The sequence below is a fragment of the Oncorhynchus keta genome, chromosome 32 (genome assembly GCF_023373465.1).
Source record: "Oncorhynchus keta strain PuntledgeMale-10-30-2019 chromosome 32, Oket_V2, whole genome shotgun sequence".
Classification (NCBI taxonomy): domain Eukaryota; kingdom Metazoa; phylum Chordata; class Actinopteri; order Salmoniformes; family Salmonidae; genus Oncorhynchus; species Oncorhynchus keta.
This window is the reverse complement of record NC_068452.1, coordinates 22,250,528-22,269,120: the sequence shown is the minus strand read 5'-3', so window position 1 is coordinate 22,269,120 and position 18,593 is coordinate 22,250,528. Positions and strand designations below refer to the sequence as shown.

Below are 18,593 nucleotides of genomic sequence, written 5' to 3'. Positions count from 1 at the left end.
CAGGGAGAGAACAGGAGACAGCCCCACAAGGAGAGAACAGGAGACAGCCCCACAGAGAGAGAACAGGAGACAGACCCACAGGGAGAGAACAGGAGACAGACCCACAGGGAGAGAACAGGAGACAGACCCACAGGGAGAGAACGGGAGACAGACCCACAGGGAGAGAACGGGAGACAGCCCCACAGGGAGAGAACGGGAGACAGCCCCACAGGGAGAGAACGGGAGACAGCCCCACAGGGAGAGAACGGGAGACAGACCCACAGGGAGAGAACAGGAGACAGCCCCACAGAGAGAGAACAGGAGACAGACCCACAGGGAGAGAACAGGAGACAGCCCCACAGGGAGAGAACAGGAGACAGCCCCACAGGGAGAGAACAGGAGACAGCCCCACAGGGAGAGAACGGGAGACAGACCCACAGGGAGAGAACAGGAGACAGCCCCACAGGGAGAGAACAGGAGACAGACCCACAGGGAGAGAACAGGAAACAGACCCACAGGGAGAGAACGGGAGACAGCCCCACAAGGAGAGAACAGGAGACAGCCCCACAGGGAGAGAACAGGAGACAGCCCCACAGGGAGAGAACAGGAAACAGACCCACAGGGAGAGAACAGGAAACAGACCCACAGGGAGAAGCCTACAGAGGGAGGAGAGAGATGAGGGCAGAGGAAGAGGGGGGCAAATTAGGGGCACAGTAGTTATCCTGAAAGAGTTTGAGAAAGAAATAGAGGGAGCTTAGTTTGAATGAGGGCCAATATATTTATCCTCTACATTCATGGGCAATTATGGGCAATAATAGGCAATTATATATTTGCAGAATATGATAATGAGGTGTCAGGAGGGAGGACTGACCGCTGTTGAAACATCTTAGACATTACAAATCCTACCTGCTCACACATACACTTCCAAAGACATACACCCTCACAAGTACACAGATACGCACCAGCACACTCCAGCGCACACACGCTCACACAGGACTTTTCAATGGATATTATTGGCATGCAAAAGCCACACCCACCCATTCAAATTGCTTTAAATCCCAACTTCAGATCAGGATTGCAGAAGTGGCTTGTTTACTGTTGGGAATTTCAGTCAGCAGTCTCACTATCAGCTTGCTGAATCATGCTTCCTAAAGCCTGAGTAAACCAGTAGAGAGCCTAATGCAAGTACTGTAAGCTGGCTCTGTACACGCATCAGAATCATTAAAAGGTCATAGAGGACACAGTATGCCATTCATTTCTCATCTGTATGTATTAGTTGTTCATTTGCTTGGTGGGTAGAGAGTTGTTGTGGAAGGCGGGCACACAGTACTCTTGCTACGTTAGCACCTTGTATATGAACAAACACACACACACACACACACACACGCACACACAAACACCACTTGCACAGAGAGTGGGATAACAAAGTGGCAGAGAGATGAGACAGGTGTGTAACACACTCGCATCTCTCTTTACGCTGAGAGATTGCGTTAGTGAGAGAGGTAAGACAGGTGTGCGAGTGTGAGTGTGGTAGTGAGAGAGGTAAGACAGGTGTGTGTTTTGGTGAGAGAGGTAAGGCAGGTGTGTGTGTTAGTGAGACAGGGAAGACAGGTGTGTGTGTGTGTGTGTGTGTGTGTGTGTGTGTGTGTGTGTGTGTGTGTGTGTGTGTGTGTGTGTGTGTGTGTGAGAGAGAGAGGTAAGACAGGTGTGTGTGTGTTAGTGAGAGAGGTAAGACAGGTGTGTGTGTGTGTTTGATAGTGAGAGAAGAAAGACAGGTGTGTGTTTTGGTGAGAAAGGTAAGACGTGTGTGTGTTAGTGAGAGAGGTAATGACAGGTGTGTGAGTGTGTTAGTAAGAGAGGTAAGACAGGTGTGTGTGTTAGTGAGAGAGGTAAGACAGGTCTGTGTGTTAGTGAGAGAGGTAAGAGAGGTGGGTGTGTTAGTCAGAGAGGTAAGACAGGTGTGTGTTCGTGAGAGAGGTAAGACAGTTGTGTGTGTGTTAGTGAGAGAGGTAAGACAGGTGGGTGTGTGTGTTAGTGAGAGAGGTAAGACAGGTGTGTGTGTTAGAGAGAGAGGTAAGACAGGTGTGTGTGTGTTAGTGAGAGAGGTAAGACAGGTCTGTGTGTTAGTGAGAGAGGTAAGACAGGTGTGTGTGTTAGTGAGAGAGGTAAGACATGTGTGTGTGTGTTAGTGAGAGAGGTAAGACAGGTCTGTATGTTAGTGAGAGAGGTAAGACAGGTGTGTGTGTGTTAGTGAGAGAGGTAAGACAGGTCTGTGTGTTAGTGAGAGAGGTAAGACAGGTGTGTGTGTGTTAGTGAGAGAGGTAAGACAGTTGTGTGTGTTAGTGAGAGAGGTAAGACAGGTCTGTATGTTAGTGAGAGAGGTAAGACAGTTGTGTGTGTTAGTGAGAGAGGTAAGACAGGTCTGTGTGTTAGTGAGAGAGGTAAGACAGGTGTGTGTGTGTTAGTGAGAGAGGTAAGACAGGTCTGTGTGTTAGTGAGAGAGGTAAGACAGGTCTGTATGTTAGTGAGAGAGGTAAGACAGGTGTGTGTGTGTTAGTGAGAGAGGTAAGACAGGTGTGTGTGTGTTAGTGAGAGAGGTAAGACAGGTGTGTGTGTGTTAGTGAGAGAGGTAAGACAGGTGTGTGTTAGTGAGAGAGGTAAGACAGGTGTGTGTGTGTTAGTGAGAGAGGTAAGACAGGTGTGTGTGTGTTAGTGAGAGAGGTAAGACAGGTGTGTGTGTGTTAGTGAGAGAGGTAAGACAGGTGTGTGTTAGTGAGAGAGGTAAGACAGGTCTGTGTGTTAGTGAGTGAGGTAATGCTTTATGGTGTCATGTTAGTAATTGATCCCCTCTGGGGACTACTGCTGCCAGGTTAACAGAGATATACACCTTGTGTCACCCTGTGAGAAATGGTTGTTTCCGCTCTGTCACCAGGCATGACACTACAGTGACCGACTGGTCTCTCCCTGGTCTGGTCTCATCAGTTCCTTCCTGCTCTTCATCAGAACCCCTCCTCAGGATTAACAACACTCATCCTGACACCTTCATTAAACAGCATCATAATCTCACATGGACCAGTGGGCAGACCAGAGCACTGTGGCTGGGCCTGAGAAGCAAATATACGCACACACACACACACACACACACACACACACACACACACACACACACACACACACACACACACACACACACACACACACACACACACACACACACACACACACACACACACACACACACACACACACACACACACACACACACACACACACACACACACACACACACACACACACACACACACACACACACACACACACACACACACACACACACACACACACACACACACACACACACACACACACACACACACACACACACACACACACACACACACACACACACACACACACACACACACACACACACACACACACACACACACACACACACACACACACACACACACACACACACACACACACACACACACACACACACACACACACACACACACACACACACACACACACACACACACACACACACACACACACACACACACACACACACACACACACACACACACACACACACACACACACACACACACACACACACACACACACACACACACACACACACACACACACACACACACACACACACACACACACACACACAGGGCTTTGTCAGCCATGGAGGTGTGTTTAGACACTTGGACGCAGTGGTGTTAATTACACACACACTCTTCTCTCTCCCCTCTCCTAGTTCTGATTGGTTGGGATGATAGGGGTCATTGTGATGAAATAGGATAGAGAACAACCCTCAATTGAAGCGAATGACTTGAACATGGGGGTATGAGAGATGGGGGTATCTTTACTATACCTGTGGTAGATATAGATTCAAAGCTGTATTAAATCAAAAGACTGCAGCAGCAAACAAGGGGGAAGAAATATATGGAGAGGAGAAAGAAAGAGGGACAAGAGGTGAGGATGAGGGAGGGGGAGGCAGAGGTGAGGAGGAAGGAGAGGGAGAGAGAGAGAGAGATGAGGGAGGGGAGGCAGAGGTGAGGAGGAAGGAGAGGGAGAGAGAGAGATGAGGGAGGGGGAGGCAGAGGTGAGGAGGAAGGAGAGGGAGAGAGAGAGAGATGAGGGAGAGAGAGATGAGGGAGAGATGAGGGAGGGGGAGGCAGAGGTGAGGATGAAGGAGAGGGAGAGAGAGAGAGATGAGGGAGAGAGAGGTGGGGATGGGGGGGGAGAGGTGAGGAGGAAGGTGAGGGATAGAGGTGAGGGAGGGGGAGAGTGAGGTGAGGATGAAGGAGAGGGAGAGAGAGAGGTGAGGATGAAGTACAAAGACAGAGAGAGAGGTGAGATGAGGATGAAGGAGGGAGAGAAGGAGAGAGACAGAGAGAGATGGAGAGAGGAGGGGCATAGGCAGATGGCGAGAGGCGAGAGGGAGGGAGGAGAGGAGAATGAGGACAGGTTGGGCAGAGCTGGCGGGGAGCGGAAGTGTTACTGGGGCAACAGGAGAGACGATGAGGTGGGACATGTCAGTGGAGTGTCAATAATATGTGGCCTGGCTGGCTGGCAGGAGACACACACACACACACACACACACACACACACACACACACACACACACACACACACACACACACACACACACACACACACACACACACACACACACACACACACACACACACACACACACAATGTATACAGTAGACGGGTCCAAAGGTCCAGTGTCTTTTTATTAGTCAGCCAATCCATAAAGTGATATGGGAATATAGTAATACCATATATTCTCTGTGACTTATCCTGCTCTGCTAGCTTGACAGAGCTACTGAGATGTACATAATGTGAGAGATGAGCGGGAAGGAGAGAGACGGACAACAAGGGACACGCAAGCAGACAGAAAGGCACAGAGACAATGTTAGGAGCTGGCACCCTTCCTCATACAGCTCACCCACTGGGGTTTGCACTCTCTCTCTCTTTATATCTCTCTCTCTCTCCTTCTGCCTCTCTCCTTTCTCCCTCATTTCCCACTGTTCACTTCCCACCCTCTCTTTCGATTCTCGTTCTCTCTTCCCCTCACTGAGTCTCAGTCAGTGTCTGTGGTGTAGAAAGTGGGGTGGGAGAAGACAGAGAGGGTTGGAGGGATGACATGACCAGAAGAGAGGGAGAGAGGGCTCACGGGTGTGCAGATGAAGAACGTTGAGGAACCCTCAGGTGGGGCAATACCTATCCTCTTCCCCTCCTCCCTCCGTTTGTCTTGTCCTTCCTATTCCCTCCGTTTTCAATTACGCTCTACACATTTGTTGTGTCTTTCTCTCCCGTTCTCTCCATCTCTTCGCCGCTGTGTCTTTGTGTGCTGTTTAAAGTGTGTGTGTTTGCTAGCAGGGCTCTGGTATTTAGTCCTGTAAAGCCGGAGCGTTTGGGGACTGTGTCTCTGTCTCAGCCTGCTGTCTGTCTGTCAATGCAGTCACGTAGCTCTGCCTGCTGACACTTTTCTAAGGCTGCTTTGGCTTTTCCAGTAAACTGCTGCTGGTTCGTTCATGGAAAGTTGCTTGAGAGGCGTTGTCATGGTTTCAGATGTGCCTTCTGTCTCTTTGGCCATTGTGTTTTGAGAGTGTGTTTATGTGTGTGTGTGTGTGTGTGTGTGTGTGTGTGTATGCCTGTGTCTGTAAGAGCATGTATTACAGCATGTAGATGCATGTGTGTTAACATGAAGTCTGTGTTAGAGTACCTGACAAGCTACATTATGTGGATAGTGGACATACTGTACCTGTGCCTTTACCATGCCTAGACCATGCCTAAACCATGTCTTTACCATGTCTTTACCGTGCCTTTACCATGCCTTTACCGTGCCTAGACCATGTTTTTACCATGCCTTTACCATGCCTAGACCATGTCTTTACCATGCATAGACCATGCCATAACCATGTCTGGACCATGCCTAGACCATGTCTTTACCATAGATCATGTCTTTACCATGCCTGAACCATGTCTTTACCATGTCTTTACCATAGACCATGTCTTTACCATGCCTAGACCATGTCTTTACCATGTCTTTACCATAGACCATGTCTTTACCATGCCTAGACCATGTCTTTACCATATACCATGTCTTTACTATGTCTTTACCATGTCTTTACTATGTCTTTACTATGTCTTTACCATGTCTTTACCATGTCTTTACTATGTCTTTACTATGTATTTACCATGTCTTTACTATGCCTTTACCATGTCTTTACTATGTCTTTACTATGTCTTTACTATGCCTTTACCATGTCTTTACTATGCCTTTACTATGTCTTTACTATGTCTTTACCATGTCTTTACCATGTCTTTACTATGTCTTTACCATGTCTTTACCATGTCTTTATATGTCTTTACCATGTCTTTACCATGTCTTTATATGGCTTTACCATGTATTTACTATGTCTTTACTATGTCTTTACTATGTCTTTACCATGTCTTTACTATGCCTTTACCATGTCTTTACTATGTCTTTACCATGTCTTTATATGTCTTTACTGTGTCTTTACCATGTCTTTACCATGTCTTTACTATGTCTTTACTATGCCTTTACCATGTCTTTATATGTCTTTACTGTGTCTTTACCATGTCTTTACCATGTCTTTACTATGTCTTTACTATGTCTTTATATGTCTTTACTGTGTCTTTACCATGTCTTTACTATGTCTTTACTATGTCTTTACCATGTCTTTACCATGTCTTTTCTATGCCTTTACCATGTCTTTACTATGCCTTTACCATGCCTTTACCATGTCTTTACCATGCCTTTTCCATGTCTTTACCATGTCTTTACCATGTCTTTACCATGTCTTTACTATGTCTTTACCATGTCTTTACCATGTCTTTACTATGTCTTTACCATGTCTTTACCATGTCTTTACTATGTCTTTACCATGTCTTTACCATGTCTTTACTATGTCTTTACCATGTCTTTACCATGTCTTTACTATGTCTTTACTATGTCTTTACCATGCCTTTTCCATGTCTTTACTATGTCTTTACTATGTCTTTACCATGCCTTTTCCATGTCTTTACCATGTCTTTACCATGTCTTTTCCATGTCTTTACCATGTCTTTACTATGTCTTTACTATGTCTTTACTTTGTCTTTACCATGCCTTTTCCATGTCTTTACCATGTCTTTACTATGTCTTTACCATGCCTTTACTATGTCTTTACCATGTCTTTACCATGTCTTTACTATGTCTTTACCATGTCTTTACCATGCCTTTTCCATGTCTTTACCATGTCTTTACCATGTCTTTACCATGTCTTTACTATGTCTTTACCATGCCTTTTCCATGTCTTTACTATGTCTTTACCATGTCTTTACCATGCCTTTTCCATGTCTTTACCATGTCTTTACCATGTCTTTACCATGTCTTTACTATGTCTTTACCATGCCTTTTCCATGTCTTTACTATGTCTTTACCATGTCTTTACCATGCCTTTTCCATGTCTTTACCATGTCTTTACCATGTCTTTACAATGTCTTTACCATGCCTTTACCATGTCTTTACCATGTCTTTACTATGTCTTTACTATGTCATTACCATGTCTTTACCATGTCTTTACTATGTCTTTACTATGCCGTTACCATGTCTTTACCATGTCTTTACCATGCCTTTTCCATGCCTTTACCATGTGAACCCTTCCTATGGCACTACTTCATGCAGCTCTACCCATATCCCACTGTTGCCAAGGTGATGTTACAGAGCAAAGAAAGGTCTCTGTCTATCTTACTGTCCCTCTCTCTCTCTATCTATCCCTCATTCCATCTCTCTCTCCTCCCTCTCTCTCTCTCTCTCTCTCTCTCCCATTCCATCTCTCTCTTTCCTCCCTCTCTCTCACCCACTCTTTATTTTTCTCCCTCTCTACCTTCTACCTCCAACCTCCAACCTCTGAGCTGCTATCGCTGCCATTGGGCCAGGGGGGGAGTAGTACATACCAGTAGTTGGAACACATTACTTACACGGGTGGTGGGCCAAGCCAGTGTGGTATAGTTCATCATTATCCCCCTGTAAAGGCCCTAGCCTCCAGGCTCAGTAATGGACAGTACTGTGAAGCCCATCCACTCCTCTATGAGGCTTGATGGTGATGTCATACCTGCACAGGTTGCTCATCTGGACTGCCTGGAGGTAGCTGCCTGCCAACCTGTCTGTTTGTCTATCTGTGTGTAGATGAGCTGGTTAGTCTAGACATCCAGTATTATAGAGCTATAATGCTGTGAGGACAGAAGAGCAGGCATAGTATTTCAAAGCAATGTTCTCCTGCATTTTAGTGGTAGTGTGTGTGTGTGTGTGTGTGTGTGTGTGTGTGTGTGTGTGTGTGTGTGTGTGTGTGTGTGTGTGTGTGTGTGTGTGTGTGTGTGTGTGTGTGTGTGTGTGTGTGTGTGTGTGTGTGTGTGTGTGTGTGTGTGTGTGTGTGTGTGTGTGTGTGTGTGTGTGTGTGTGTGTGTGTGTGTGTGTGTGTGTGTGTGTGTGTCTGTGTGTGTGTGTGTTTCGCGTAGGGTGGCAGTGTTTCTCTCTGGCTTTCATTAGCCCCCTCTGGTCTTAGTCAATGAAGGTAAACACCTCTCCTCCCTTCCTCTGTCTCCCCTTCATCTCTCATCTCCGTGTGCACTGAATTGCAAAGCAGACGTGTGTGTGTGTGTGTGTGTGTGTGTGTGTGTGTGTGTGTGTGTGTGTGTGTGTGTGTGTGTGTGCAGTGATCCTTGATTTCACACTTGGCCTCTTCTTCCCTTCCTCTTTCTCTCGCTGTTCCTTCATGAAAATACAGTTTTTCTGTTAATTAGTCAGGCAAACCCCTGGAGTTTAACCAATTATTTATTCCTTCCTCTGGTTCGATGTCCTCAGTGAATAGAAATAGCAGGCGTATAAAGTGATGGGATGTGTGTGTGTGCGCGTGTGTACGTGTGTCAATGATCGAAGGATCAATGACAGGTGGATAAAAGGTTCACGGTTCTCACACACACATGCATACACACACACACACCATACCACACAAACGCACACACACACACACGGTTGGGGATTAGACAAAAGGTGTGCACTCTTCGCACCACTGATTTCCCCATCATCAACAACACACACCCACGCTCTCTTCTCGGAAGTTTACATACACAAGTCGGAAGTTTACATACACCTTAGCCAAATACATTTCAGCTCAGTTTTTCGCAATTCCTGACATTTAATCCTAGTCAAAGTTCCCTGTCTTAGGTCAGTTAGGATTACCACTTTATTTTAAGAATGTGAAATGTCAGAATAATAGTAGAGAGTGATTTATTTCAGCTTTTTTTTTTCTTTCATCACATTCCCAGTGGGTCAGAAGTTTACATACACTAATTTAGTATTTGGTAGCATTGCCTTTAAATTGTTTAACTTGGGTCAAACATTTTGGGTAGCCTTCTACAAGCTTCCCACAATACGTTGGGTGAATTTTGGCCCATTCCTCCCGACAGAGCTGGTATAACTGAGTCAGGTTTGCAGGCCTCCTTGCTCGCACACACGTTTTCAGTTCTGCCCACAACATTTCTATAGGATTGAAGTCAGGGCTTTGTGATGGCCACTCCAATACCTTGACTTTGTTGTCCTTAAGCCCTTTTGCCACAACTTTGGAAGTATGTTTGGAGTCATTGTCAATTTGCAAGACCCATTTGAGACCAAGCTTTAACTTCCTGAATGATGTCTTGAGATGTTGCTTCAATATATCCACATAATTTTACTTCCTCATGATGACATCTATTTTGTGAAGTGCACCAATCCCTCCTGCAGCAAAGCACCCCCACAACATGATGCTGCCACCCCCGTGATTCACGTTTGGGATGGTATTCTTTGGCTTGCAAGCCTCCCCCTTTTTCCTCCAAACATAACGATGGTCATTATGGCCAAACAGTTCCATTTTTGTTTCATCAGACCAGAGGACATTTCTCCAAAAAGTACAATCTTTGTCCCCATGTGCAGTTGCAAACCGTAGTCTGGCTTTTTTATGGCGGTTTTGGAGCAGTGGCTTCTTCCTGGCTGAGCGGCCTTTCAGGTTATGCAATATAAGTCTCGTTTTACTGTGGATATAGATGTGTACAGTGAATTATAAGTGAAATAATCTGTCTGTAAACAATTGTTGGGAAAATTACTTGTGTCATGCACAAAGTAGATGTCCTAACCAACTTGCCAAAACTATAGTTTGTTAGCAAGACATTTGTGGAGTGGTTGAAAAACGAGTTTTAATGACTCCAACCTAAGTGTGTGTAAACTTCCAACTTCATCTGTATATATAGAGAGAGAGTTATAACGAGAGAAAGAGAGAGAGGGAGAGATGAAAGAAAGAGAAGTGAAGTGAGCAGCCACAGTTCCTGAGAACATTTACTGCATTAAAACAAGGTCAATGCTGGTGTAGCGATGCTGGACAGACTGACAGACTGTGTGTGTGTATAGGAGTGGGCTGGGTCAGTACTGTATAGACAGACTGTGTGTGTGTATAGGAGTGGGCTGGGTCAGTACTGTATAGACAGACTGTGTGTGTGAATAGGAGTGGGCTGGGTCAGTACTGTATTGACAGACTGTGTGTGTGAATAGGAGTGGGCTGGGTCAGTACTGTATAGACAGACTGTGTGTGTGAATAGGAGTGGGCTGGGTCAGTACTGTATAGACAGACTGTGTGTATAGGAGTGGGCTGGGTCAGTACTATATAGACAGACTGTGTGTATAGGAGTGGGCTGGGTCAGTACTGTATAGACAGACTGTGTGTATAGGAGTGGGCTGGGTCAGTACTGTATAGACAGACTGTGTGTATAGGAGTGGGCTGGGTCAGTGCTGTATAGACATACTGTGTGTATAGGAGTGGGCTGGGTCAGTACTGTATAGACAGACTGTGTGTATAGGAGTGGGCTGGGTCAGTACTGTATAGACAGACTGTGTATATAGGTGTGGGCTGGGTCAGTACTGTATAGACAGACTGTGTATATAGGAGTGGTCTGGGTCAGTACTGTATAGACAGACTGTGTATAGGAGTGGCCTGGGTCAGTACTGTATAGACAGACTGTGTGTATAGGAGTGGGCTGGGTCAGTACTGTATGGACAGACTGTGTGTATAGGAGTGGGCTGGGTCAGTGCTGTATAGACATACTGTGTGTATAGGAGTGGGCTGGGTCAGTACTGTATAGACAGACTGTGTGTATAGGAGTGGGCTGGGTCAGTACTGTATAGACAGACTGTGTATATAGGTGTGGGCTGGGTCAGTACTGTATAGACAGACTGTGTATATAGGTGTGGGCTGGGTCAGTACTGTATAGACAGACTGTGTGTATAGGAGTGGGCTGGGTCAGTACTGTATAGACAGACTGTGTATATAGCAGTGGGCTGGGTCAGTACTGTATAGACAGACTGTGTATATAGGAGTGGGCTGGGTCAGTAGTGTATAGACAGACTGTGTGTATAGGAGTGGGCTGGGTCAGTACTATATAGACAGACTGTGTGTATAGGAGTGGGCTGGGTCAGTACTGTATAGACAGACTGTGTGTATAGGAGTGGGCTGGGTCAGTACTGTATAGACAGACTGTGTGTATAGGAGTGGGCTGGGTCAGTGCTGTATAGACATACTGTGTGTATAGGAGTGGGCTGGGTCAGTACTGTATAGACAGACTGTGTGTATAGGAGTGGGCTGGGTCAGTACTGTATAGACAGACTGTGTATATAGGTGTGGGCTGGGTCAGTACTGTATAGACAGACTGTGTATATAGGAGTGGTCTGGGTCAGTACTGTATAGACAGACTGTGTATAGGAGTGGCCTGGGTCAGTACTGTATAGACAGACTGTGTATATAGGAGTGGGCTGGGTCAGTACTGTATAGACAGACTGTGTGTATAGGAGTGGGCTGGGTCAGTACTGTATGGACAGACTGTGTGTATAGGAGTGGGCTGGGTCAGTGCTGTATAGACATACTGTGTGTATAGGAGTGGGCTGGGTCAGTACTGTATAGACAGACTGTGTGTATAGGAGTGGGCTGGGTCAGTACTGTATAGACAGACTGTGTATATAGGTGTGGGCTGGGTCAGTACTGTATAGACAGACTGTGTATATAGGAGTGGGCTGGGTCAGTACTGTATAGACAGACTGTGTGTATAGGAGTGGCCTGGGTCAGTACTGTATAGACAGACTGTGTATAGGAGTGGCCTGGGTCAGTACTGTATAGACAGACTGTGTATAGGAGTGGCCTGGGTCAGTAATGTATAGAGTGGGCTGGGTCAGTACTGTATAGACAGACTGTGTAGGAGTGGGCTGGGTCAGTAGAGTATAGACAGAATGTGTGTAGGAGTGGCCTGGGTCAGTAATGTATAGAGTGGGCTGGGTCAGTACTGTATAGACAGACTGTGTAGGAGTGGGCTGGGTCAGTACTGTATAGACAGAATGTGTGTAGGAGTGGCCTGGGTCAGTGATGTATAGAGTGGGCTGGGTCAGTACTGTATAGACAGACTGTGTAGGAGTGGGCTGGGTCAATACTGTATAGACAGAATGTGTGTAGGAGTGGCCTGGGTCAGTGATGTATAGAGTGGGCTGGGTCAGTACTGTATAGACAGACTGTGTAGGAGTGGGCTGGGTCAGTACTGTATAGACAGACTGTGTAGGAGTGGGCTGGATCAGTAGTGTGTCAACAGACTGTGTAGGAGTGGGCTGGGTCAGTAGAGTATAGACAGACTGTGTAGGAGTGGGCTGGGTCAGTACTGTATAGAAAGACTGTGTGTAGGAGTGGGCTGGGTCAGTACTGTATAGACAGACTGTGTGTAGGAGTGGACTGGGTCAGTACTGTATAGACATAATGTGTGTAGGAGTGGACTGGGTCATTTGTGTATATGGGATGTTTAATAAACCTATTTTGGGGTGGATCTATTCTCTGGTTGTTTTGGCAGTCCCAGTAGGCAACTGACAAGTGACTCAGTGAAGTGATGCTGCCAGCTCAGTCTGTCTACTGCAGATCAGTGTTACTCACCAGACTTACCAATTGACTTTAAACCTGGTAACAATCAAGTTCCACGCTGCGTTTGTGCAGGAGGAGTCCTCCTGCTACTGACTTATCACCACTGAGAGGATGGAAGGTGGGATGAAGGAAAGGACGGGCATGAAGGAAGATCTCATCTCCTCGTTGGAAAGGCCTTTCTGAACAGAGGAGTCGGCTACTACACCTCTTAATTAGGACACGTGTGGTGTGTGAGCGAGGAGAGGAGAGGAGAGGAGAGGAGAGGAGAGGAGAGGAGTGGAGAGGAGAGGAGAGGAGAGGAGAGGAGAGGAGAGGAGAGGAGAGGAGAGGAGAGGAGAGGAGAGGAGAGGAGAGGAGAGGAGAGGAGAGGAGAGGAGAGGAGTTTTAAATGAAGGAGTGGAAATACTCAAAAGCACCCAAATGATGCATGAAGATGTTAGTCAATCAGAGCTCACAGAACACGGGAGAAAGTAACACACAGTCCCTGTTGGGTTGGGGAGAGGGGGTGGGTTGGGGAGAGGGGGTGGGTTGGGGGAGAGGAGGTGGGTTGGGGAGAGGGGGTGGGTTGGGGAGAGGGGGTGGGTTGGGGAGAGGGGGTGGGTTGGGGAGAGGGGGTGGGTTGGGGAGAGGGGGTGGGTTGGGGAGAGGAGGTGGGTTGGGGAGAGGGGTGGGTTGGGGGAGAGGGGTGGGTTGGGGAGAGGGGGTGGGTTGGGGAGAGGGGGTGGGTTGGGGAGAGGGGGTGGGTTGGGGAGAGGGGGTGGGTTGGGGAGAGGGGGTGGGTTGGGGAGAGGAGGTGGGTTGGGGAGAGGAGGTGGGTTGGGGAGAGGAGGTGGGTTGGGGAGAGGAGGTGGGTTGGGGAGAGGAGGTGGGTTGGGGAGAGGGGGTGGGTTGGGGACAGGGGAAAAGTAGAGATGGGATACAAAAGAAGAACGGGATGGATAGAAGCATAGCAGCTATTTCAGTGCTCTTTCTACATACAGTAGATTCAGGGGAAACAGAACAGTTAGATGGAGGAAGGCAGAGAACAGAGAAAGCAGATGCCAGTGTGAGGGGGAGGTGGGGGTAAGGTAAAGCAGGAGGTCTGTTTTTTGGAGGAGTCAGAAGGCTATTTCCCTACGGTCATATACTGTAGTTTAGATGAATGTTCCCCTGTCATGTCCCAGGCCACCATCTGTCAAAAACACTGTCCCAGTTACATACCGTATATAACCTCCAGCCCACTCACAACACTAATGAGACTGTGACAAAGTATTGTAGAGGAACCCCCCCCCCCTCTCTAGTCTCTCCTCTCTAATAATAACTCATCTGTCTTCTCACCCTAATGCCCACTCCTGATTTCTGGGTCTCATTTGTATTGTCTTGCTCCTGTCTTTTTCCACTGCCTGTATGACTTCCCAGCCTCCCGCTGCCCCACTTATTCCTCTCCTCCACTCCCCCCCTTCTCTCGCCCCCTCTCTCTCACCTGCATTCAACACACAACTTTAACTTGGTGTCCATTATGTATGCCTCTTTCCCTTTCACCCTCTTGCTTCTAACCTTCTCCCTCTCACCCCTCTCTCTCATTCTCTATGTGTGCCTCTCTCCCATTTATGTCTCTATCACTCTCCCTCTCTCTCACTCCCTTCCCCCTTCCCCCTTCCCCCTTCCTCCGTCTCTCTCTCTCTCTCTCTCTCTCTCTCTCTCTCTCTCTCTCTCTCTCTCTCTCTCTCTCTCTCTCTCTCTCCTATCTCTCAACCCCCTACCCCCATGTGTCTCTCTATGTAGTAGTGATTCAGTGCTCTAGCTGCTAGCCGGATTAGCCCTTGGCTCTGCTGTCGGCTGCTCCAGAAGCTCTGAGGCAGGACACTCAGGATTGTCAGAATTACAGCTTTCAGCCTCGGACAGCAGGATAGTTCAAGAGAGAGGGATGGATGGATGGGAGGGAGGGAGGGGGAGGGGGAGGGAGGGAGGGAGGGAGGGAGGGAGGGAGGGAGGGAGGGAGGGAGGGAGGGAGGGAGGGAGGGAGGGAGGGAGGGAGGGAGGGAGGGAGATTAAGCACTTCTCCGGTCTTCTGCTTGAGGAATTTTGGGAACAAGATGCACCGTCTTTCCTCTCAATGCAACATCCTTAGCTACTCTATTTACTCACTATGCAGGTGTCATGCTCATCATGGCATGACATACACTCTGAAGCACATAGTTGGGAGAGGAACATTTCCCCTCCCCTCCCCAGCAGTAGAACATGGTTGTTGCCCCCAGGGAGAAAGTCCTCCCATGGGCATGATGGTCAGCTAGGCTCCCCGTCGACTCCCAGGGTACACAGCCAATCAGATCACCCTAAGGCAACATCAGGAAATGTCAGGTTCTGTGGGGTACTGTGGTAAATGTTAGTCCTCCATGTGAGACTGAAATGCTAGCGTGTTTGTCTCAAAGGCCATACCATCCAGCATAGATTACACTGTAGGAAAGGAGGGAGGGAAACAGATAGAGATAGAGAATGACAGCGACAAGAGACAGTTGAATTACTGAAGCTGAAATGCTACACTATATAAAGAACAGGAAATATATTTGTAATCTTTGAGTGTGTGTGTGTGTGTGTGTGTGTGTGTGTGTGTGTGTGTGTGTGTGTGTGTGTGGGGGTGGCCAGAATACTCAATACGATTCCCAGACTTCAGTATAAACTCATAAGCAGTCAAAACCAATCACCACTTCACAGTATTCATTTAAACTTCTATCTGCTCGCCTGATAGATTTGTTTAAGCTTTAATTTTGTGGAGGGAAGCATGGAGGTGAGGTGACTGCTGTAGTAAGCCTCTGTGCAATTATTCATTTCTCCCACCTAGACAGAGTACTCTCCTCCATTTAGGAACAGACTGATGGATCAGAAGTAGGGAGATGGCGACAGGGAAGTTCAGAGACTCTTTTCAGTTTTACTCGGTAGCGTCAAGTATGATTTATATTGACCTTTCAACAAAAAGACATCCAAGGAGAGAAGTGCTTTTAGAGAAAAGTCTATTTGGACTGACAAATGCTGTATCTTGTTACACTATTTGCAGGGTATGGTATGAACTAAGGGTACTAAGGGTATGGTATTAACTAAGGGTATGGTATTAACTAAGGGTATGGTATTTACTAAGGGTATGGTATTAACTAAGGGTATGGTATTAACTAAGGGTACTAAGGGTATGGTATTAACTAAGGGTATGGTATTAACTAAGGGTACTAAGGGTATGGTATTAACTAAGGGTATGGTATTAACTAAGGGTACTAAGGGTATGGTATTAACTAAGGGTATGGTATTAACTAAGGGTATGGTATTAACTAAGGGTGTGGTATTAACTAAGGGTACTAAGGGTATGGTATTAACTAAGGGTATGGTATTAACTAAGGGTATGGTATTAACTAAGGGTACTAAGGGTATGGTATTAACTAAGGGTATGGTATTAACTAAGGGTATGGTATTAACTAAGGGTACTAAGGGTATAGTATTAACTAAGGGTATGGTATTAACTAAGGGTACTAAGGGTATGGTATTAACTAAGGGTATGGTATTAACTAAGGGTATGGTATTAACTAAGGGTATGGTATTAACTAAGGGTGTGGTATTAACTAAGGGTTTGGTATTAACTAAGGGTATGGTATTAACTAAGGGTATGGTATTAACTAAGGGTGTGGTATTAACTAAGGGTACTAAGGGTATGGTATTAACTAAGGGTATGGTATTAACTAAGGGTATGGTATTAACTAAGGGTGTGGTATTAACTAAGGGTACTAAGGGTATGGTATTAACTAAGGGTATGGTATTAACTAAGGGTACTAAGGGTATGGTATTAACTAAGGGTATGGTATTAACTAAGGGTACTAAGGGTATGGTATTAACTAAGGGTATGGTATTAACTAAGGGTATGGTATTAACTAAGGGTACTAAGGGTATAGTATTAACTAAGGGTATGGTATTAACTAAGGGTACTAAGGGTATGGTATTAACTAAGGGTATGGTATTAACTAAGGGTATGGTATTAACTAAGGGTATGGTATTAACTAAGGGTGTGGTATTAACTAAGGGTTTGGTATTAACTAAGGGTATGGTATTAACTAAGGGTATGGTATTAACTAAGGGTATGGTATTAACTAAGTGAAGAACAAATGTTACATAGATATGTATTCTGTTGCTGTAGTGAGAGTTGAGGTAGATATGTATTATGTTGCTGTAGTGGGAGTTGAGGTAGATATGTATTATGTTGCTGTAGTGGAGGTTGAGGTAGATATGTATTATGTTGCTGTAATGGTAGGTATGTATTCTGTTGCTGTAGTGGGAGTTGAGGTAGATATGTATTATGTTGCTGAAGTGGTAGTTGAGGTAGATATGTATTATGTTGCTGTAGTGGGAGTTGAGGTAGATATGTATTATGTTGCTGTAGTGGGAGTTGAGGTAGATATGTATTATGTTGCTGTAATGGTAGGTATGTATTATGTTGCTGTAGTGGTAGTTGAGGTAGATATGTATTATGTTGCTGTAATGGTAGATATGTATTATGTTGCTGTAATGGTAGATATGTATTATGTTGCTGTAATGGTAGATATGTATTATGTTGCTGTAATGGTAGATATGTATTATGTTGCTGTAATGGTAGATATGTATTATGTTGCTGTAATGGTAGGTATGTATTATGTTGCTGTAATGGTAGATATGTATTATGTTGCTGAAGTGGTAGTTGAGGTAGATATGTATTATGTTGCTGTAGTGGGAGTTGAGGTAGATATGTATTATGTTGCTGTAATGGTAGGTATGTATTATGTTGCTGTAGTGGTAGTTGAGGTAGATATGTATTATGTTGCTGTAGTGGAGGTTGAGGTAGATATGTATTATGTTGCTGTAGTGGAGGTTGAGGTAGATATGTATTCTGTTGCTGTAGTGGGAGTTGAGGTAGATATGTATTATGTTGCTGTAGTGGAGGTTGAGGTAGATATGTATTATGTTGCTGTAGTGGAGGTTGAGGTACATATGTATTATGTTGCTGTAGTGGGAGTTGAGGTAGATATGTATTATGTTGCTGTAGTGGAGGTTGAGGTAGATATGTATTATGTTGCTGTAGTGGGAGTTGAGGTAGATATGTATTATGTTGCTGTAGTGAAGGTTGAGGTAGATATGTATTATGTTGCTGTAGTGAAGGTTGAGGTAGATATGTATTATGTTGCTGTAGTGGAGGTTGAGGTAGATATGTATTATGTTGCTGTAATGGTAGGTATGTATTATGTTGCTGTAGTGGTAGTTGAGGTAGATATGTATTATGTTGCTGTAGTGGGAGTTGAGGTAGATATGTATTATGTTGCTGTAGTGGGAGTTGAGGTAGATATGTATTATGTTGCTGTAGTGGTAGTTGAGGTAGATATGTATTATGTTTCTGTAATGGTAGGTATGTATTATGTTGCTGTAGTGGTAGTTGAGGTAGATATATATTATGTTGCTGTAGTGGGAGTTGAGGTAGATATGTATTATGTCGCTCTAATGGTAGTTGAGGTAGATATGTATTATGTTGCTGTAGTGGAGGTTGAGGTACATATGTATTATGTTGCTGTAGTGGTAGTTGAGGTAGATATGTATTATGTTGCTGTA

At 45.7% G+C, this 18,593-nt stretch overlaps 1 protein-coding gene across 2 annotated transcripts in view; it reads left to right on the top strand.

The window, feature by feature from the left end:
• Nucleotides 1-5,124: 5,124 nt before the first annotated feature.
• Nucleotides 5,125-18,593, top strand: part of srcin1a (SRC kinase signaling inhibitor 1a) — a 113,913-nt gene continuing 100,444 nt past the window's right edge. For both annotated transcript variants that reach the window (XM_052490908.1, XM_052490914.1), the window contains exon 1: nucleotides 5,125-5,217. In XM_052490908.1, the coding sequence (XP_052346868.1) occupies nucleotides 5,193-5,217 (25 nt within the window). In that variant the 5' untranslated portion in view covers nucleotides 5,125-5,192. The remainder of the gene's footprint in view (nucleotides 5,218-18,593) is intronic.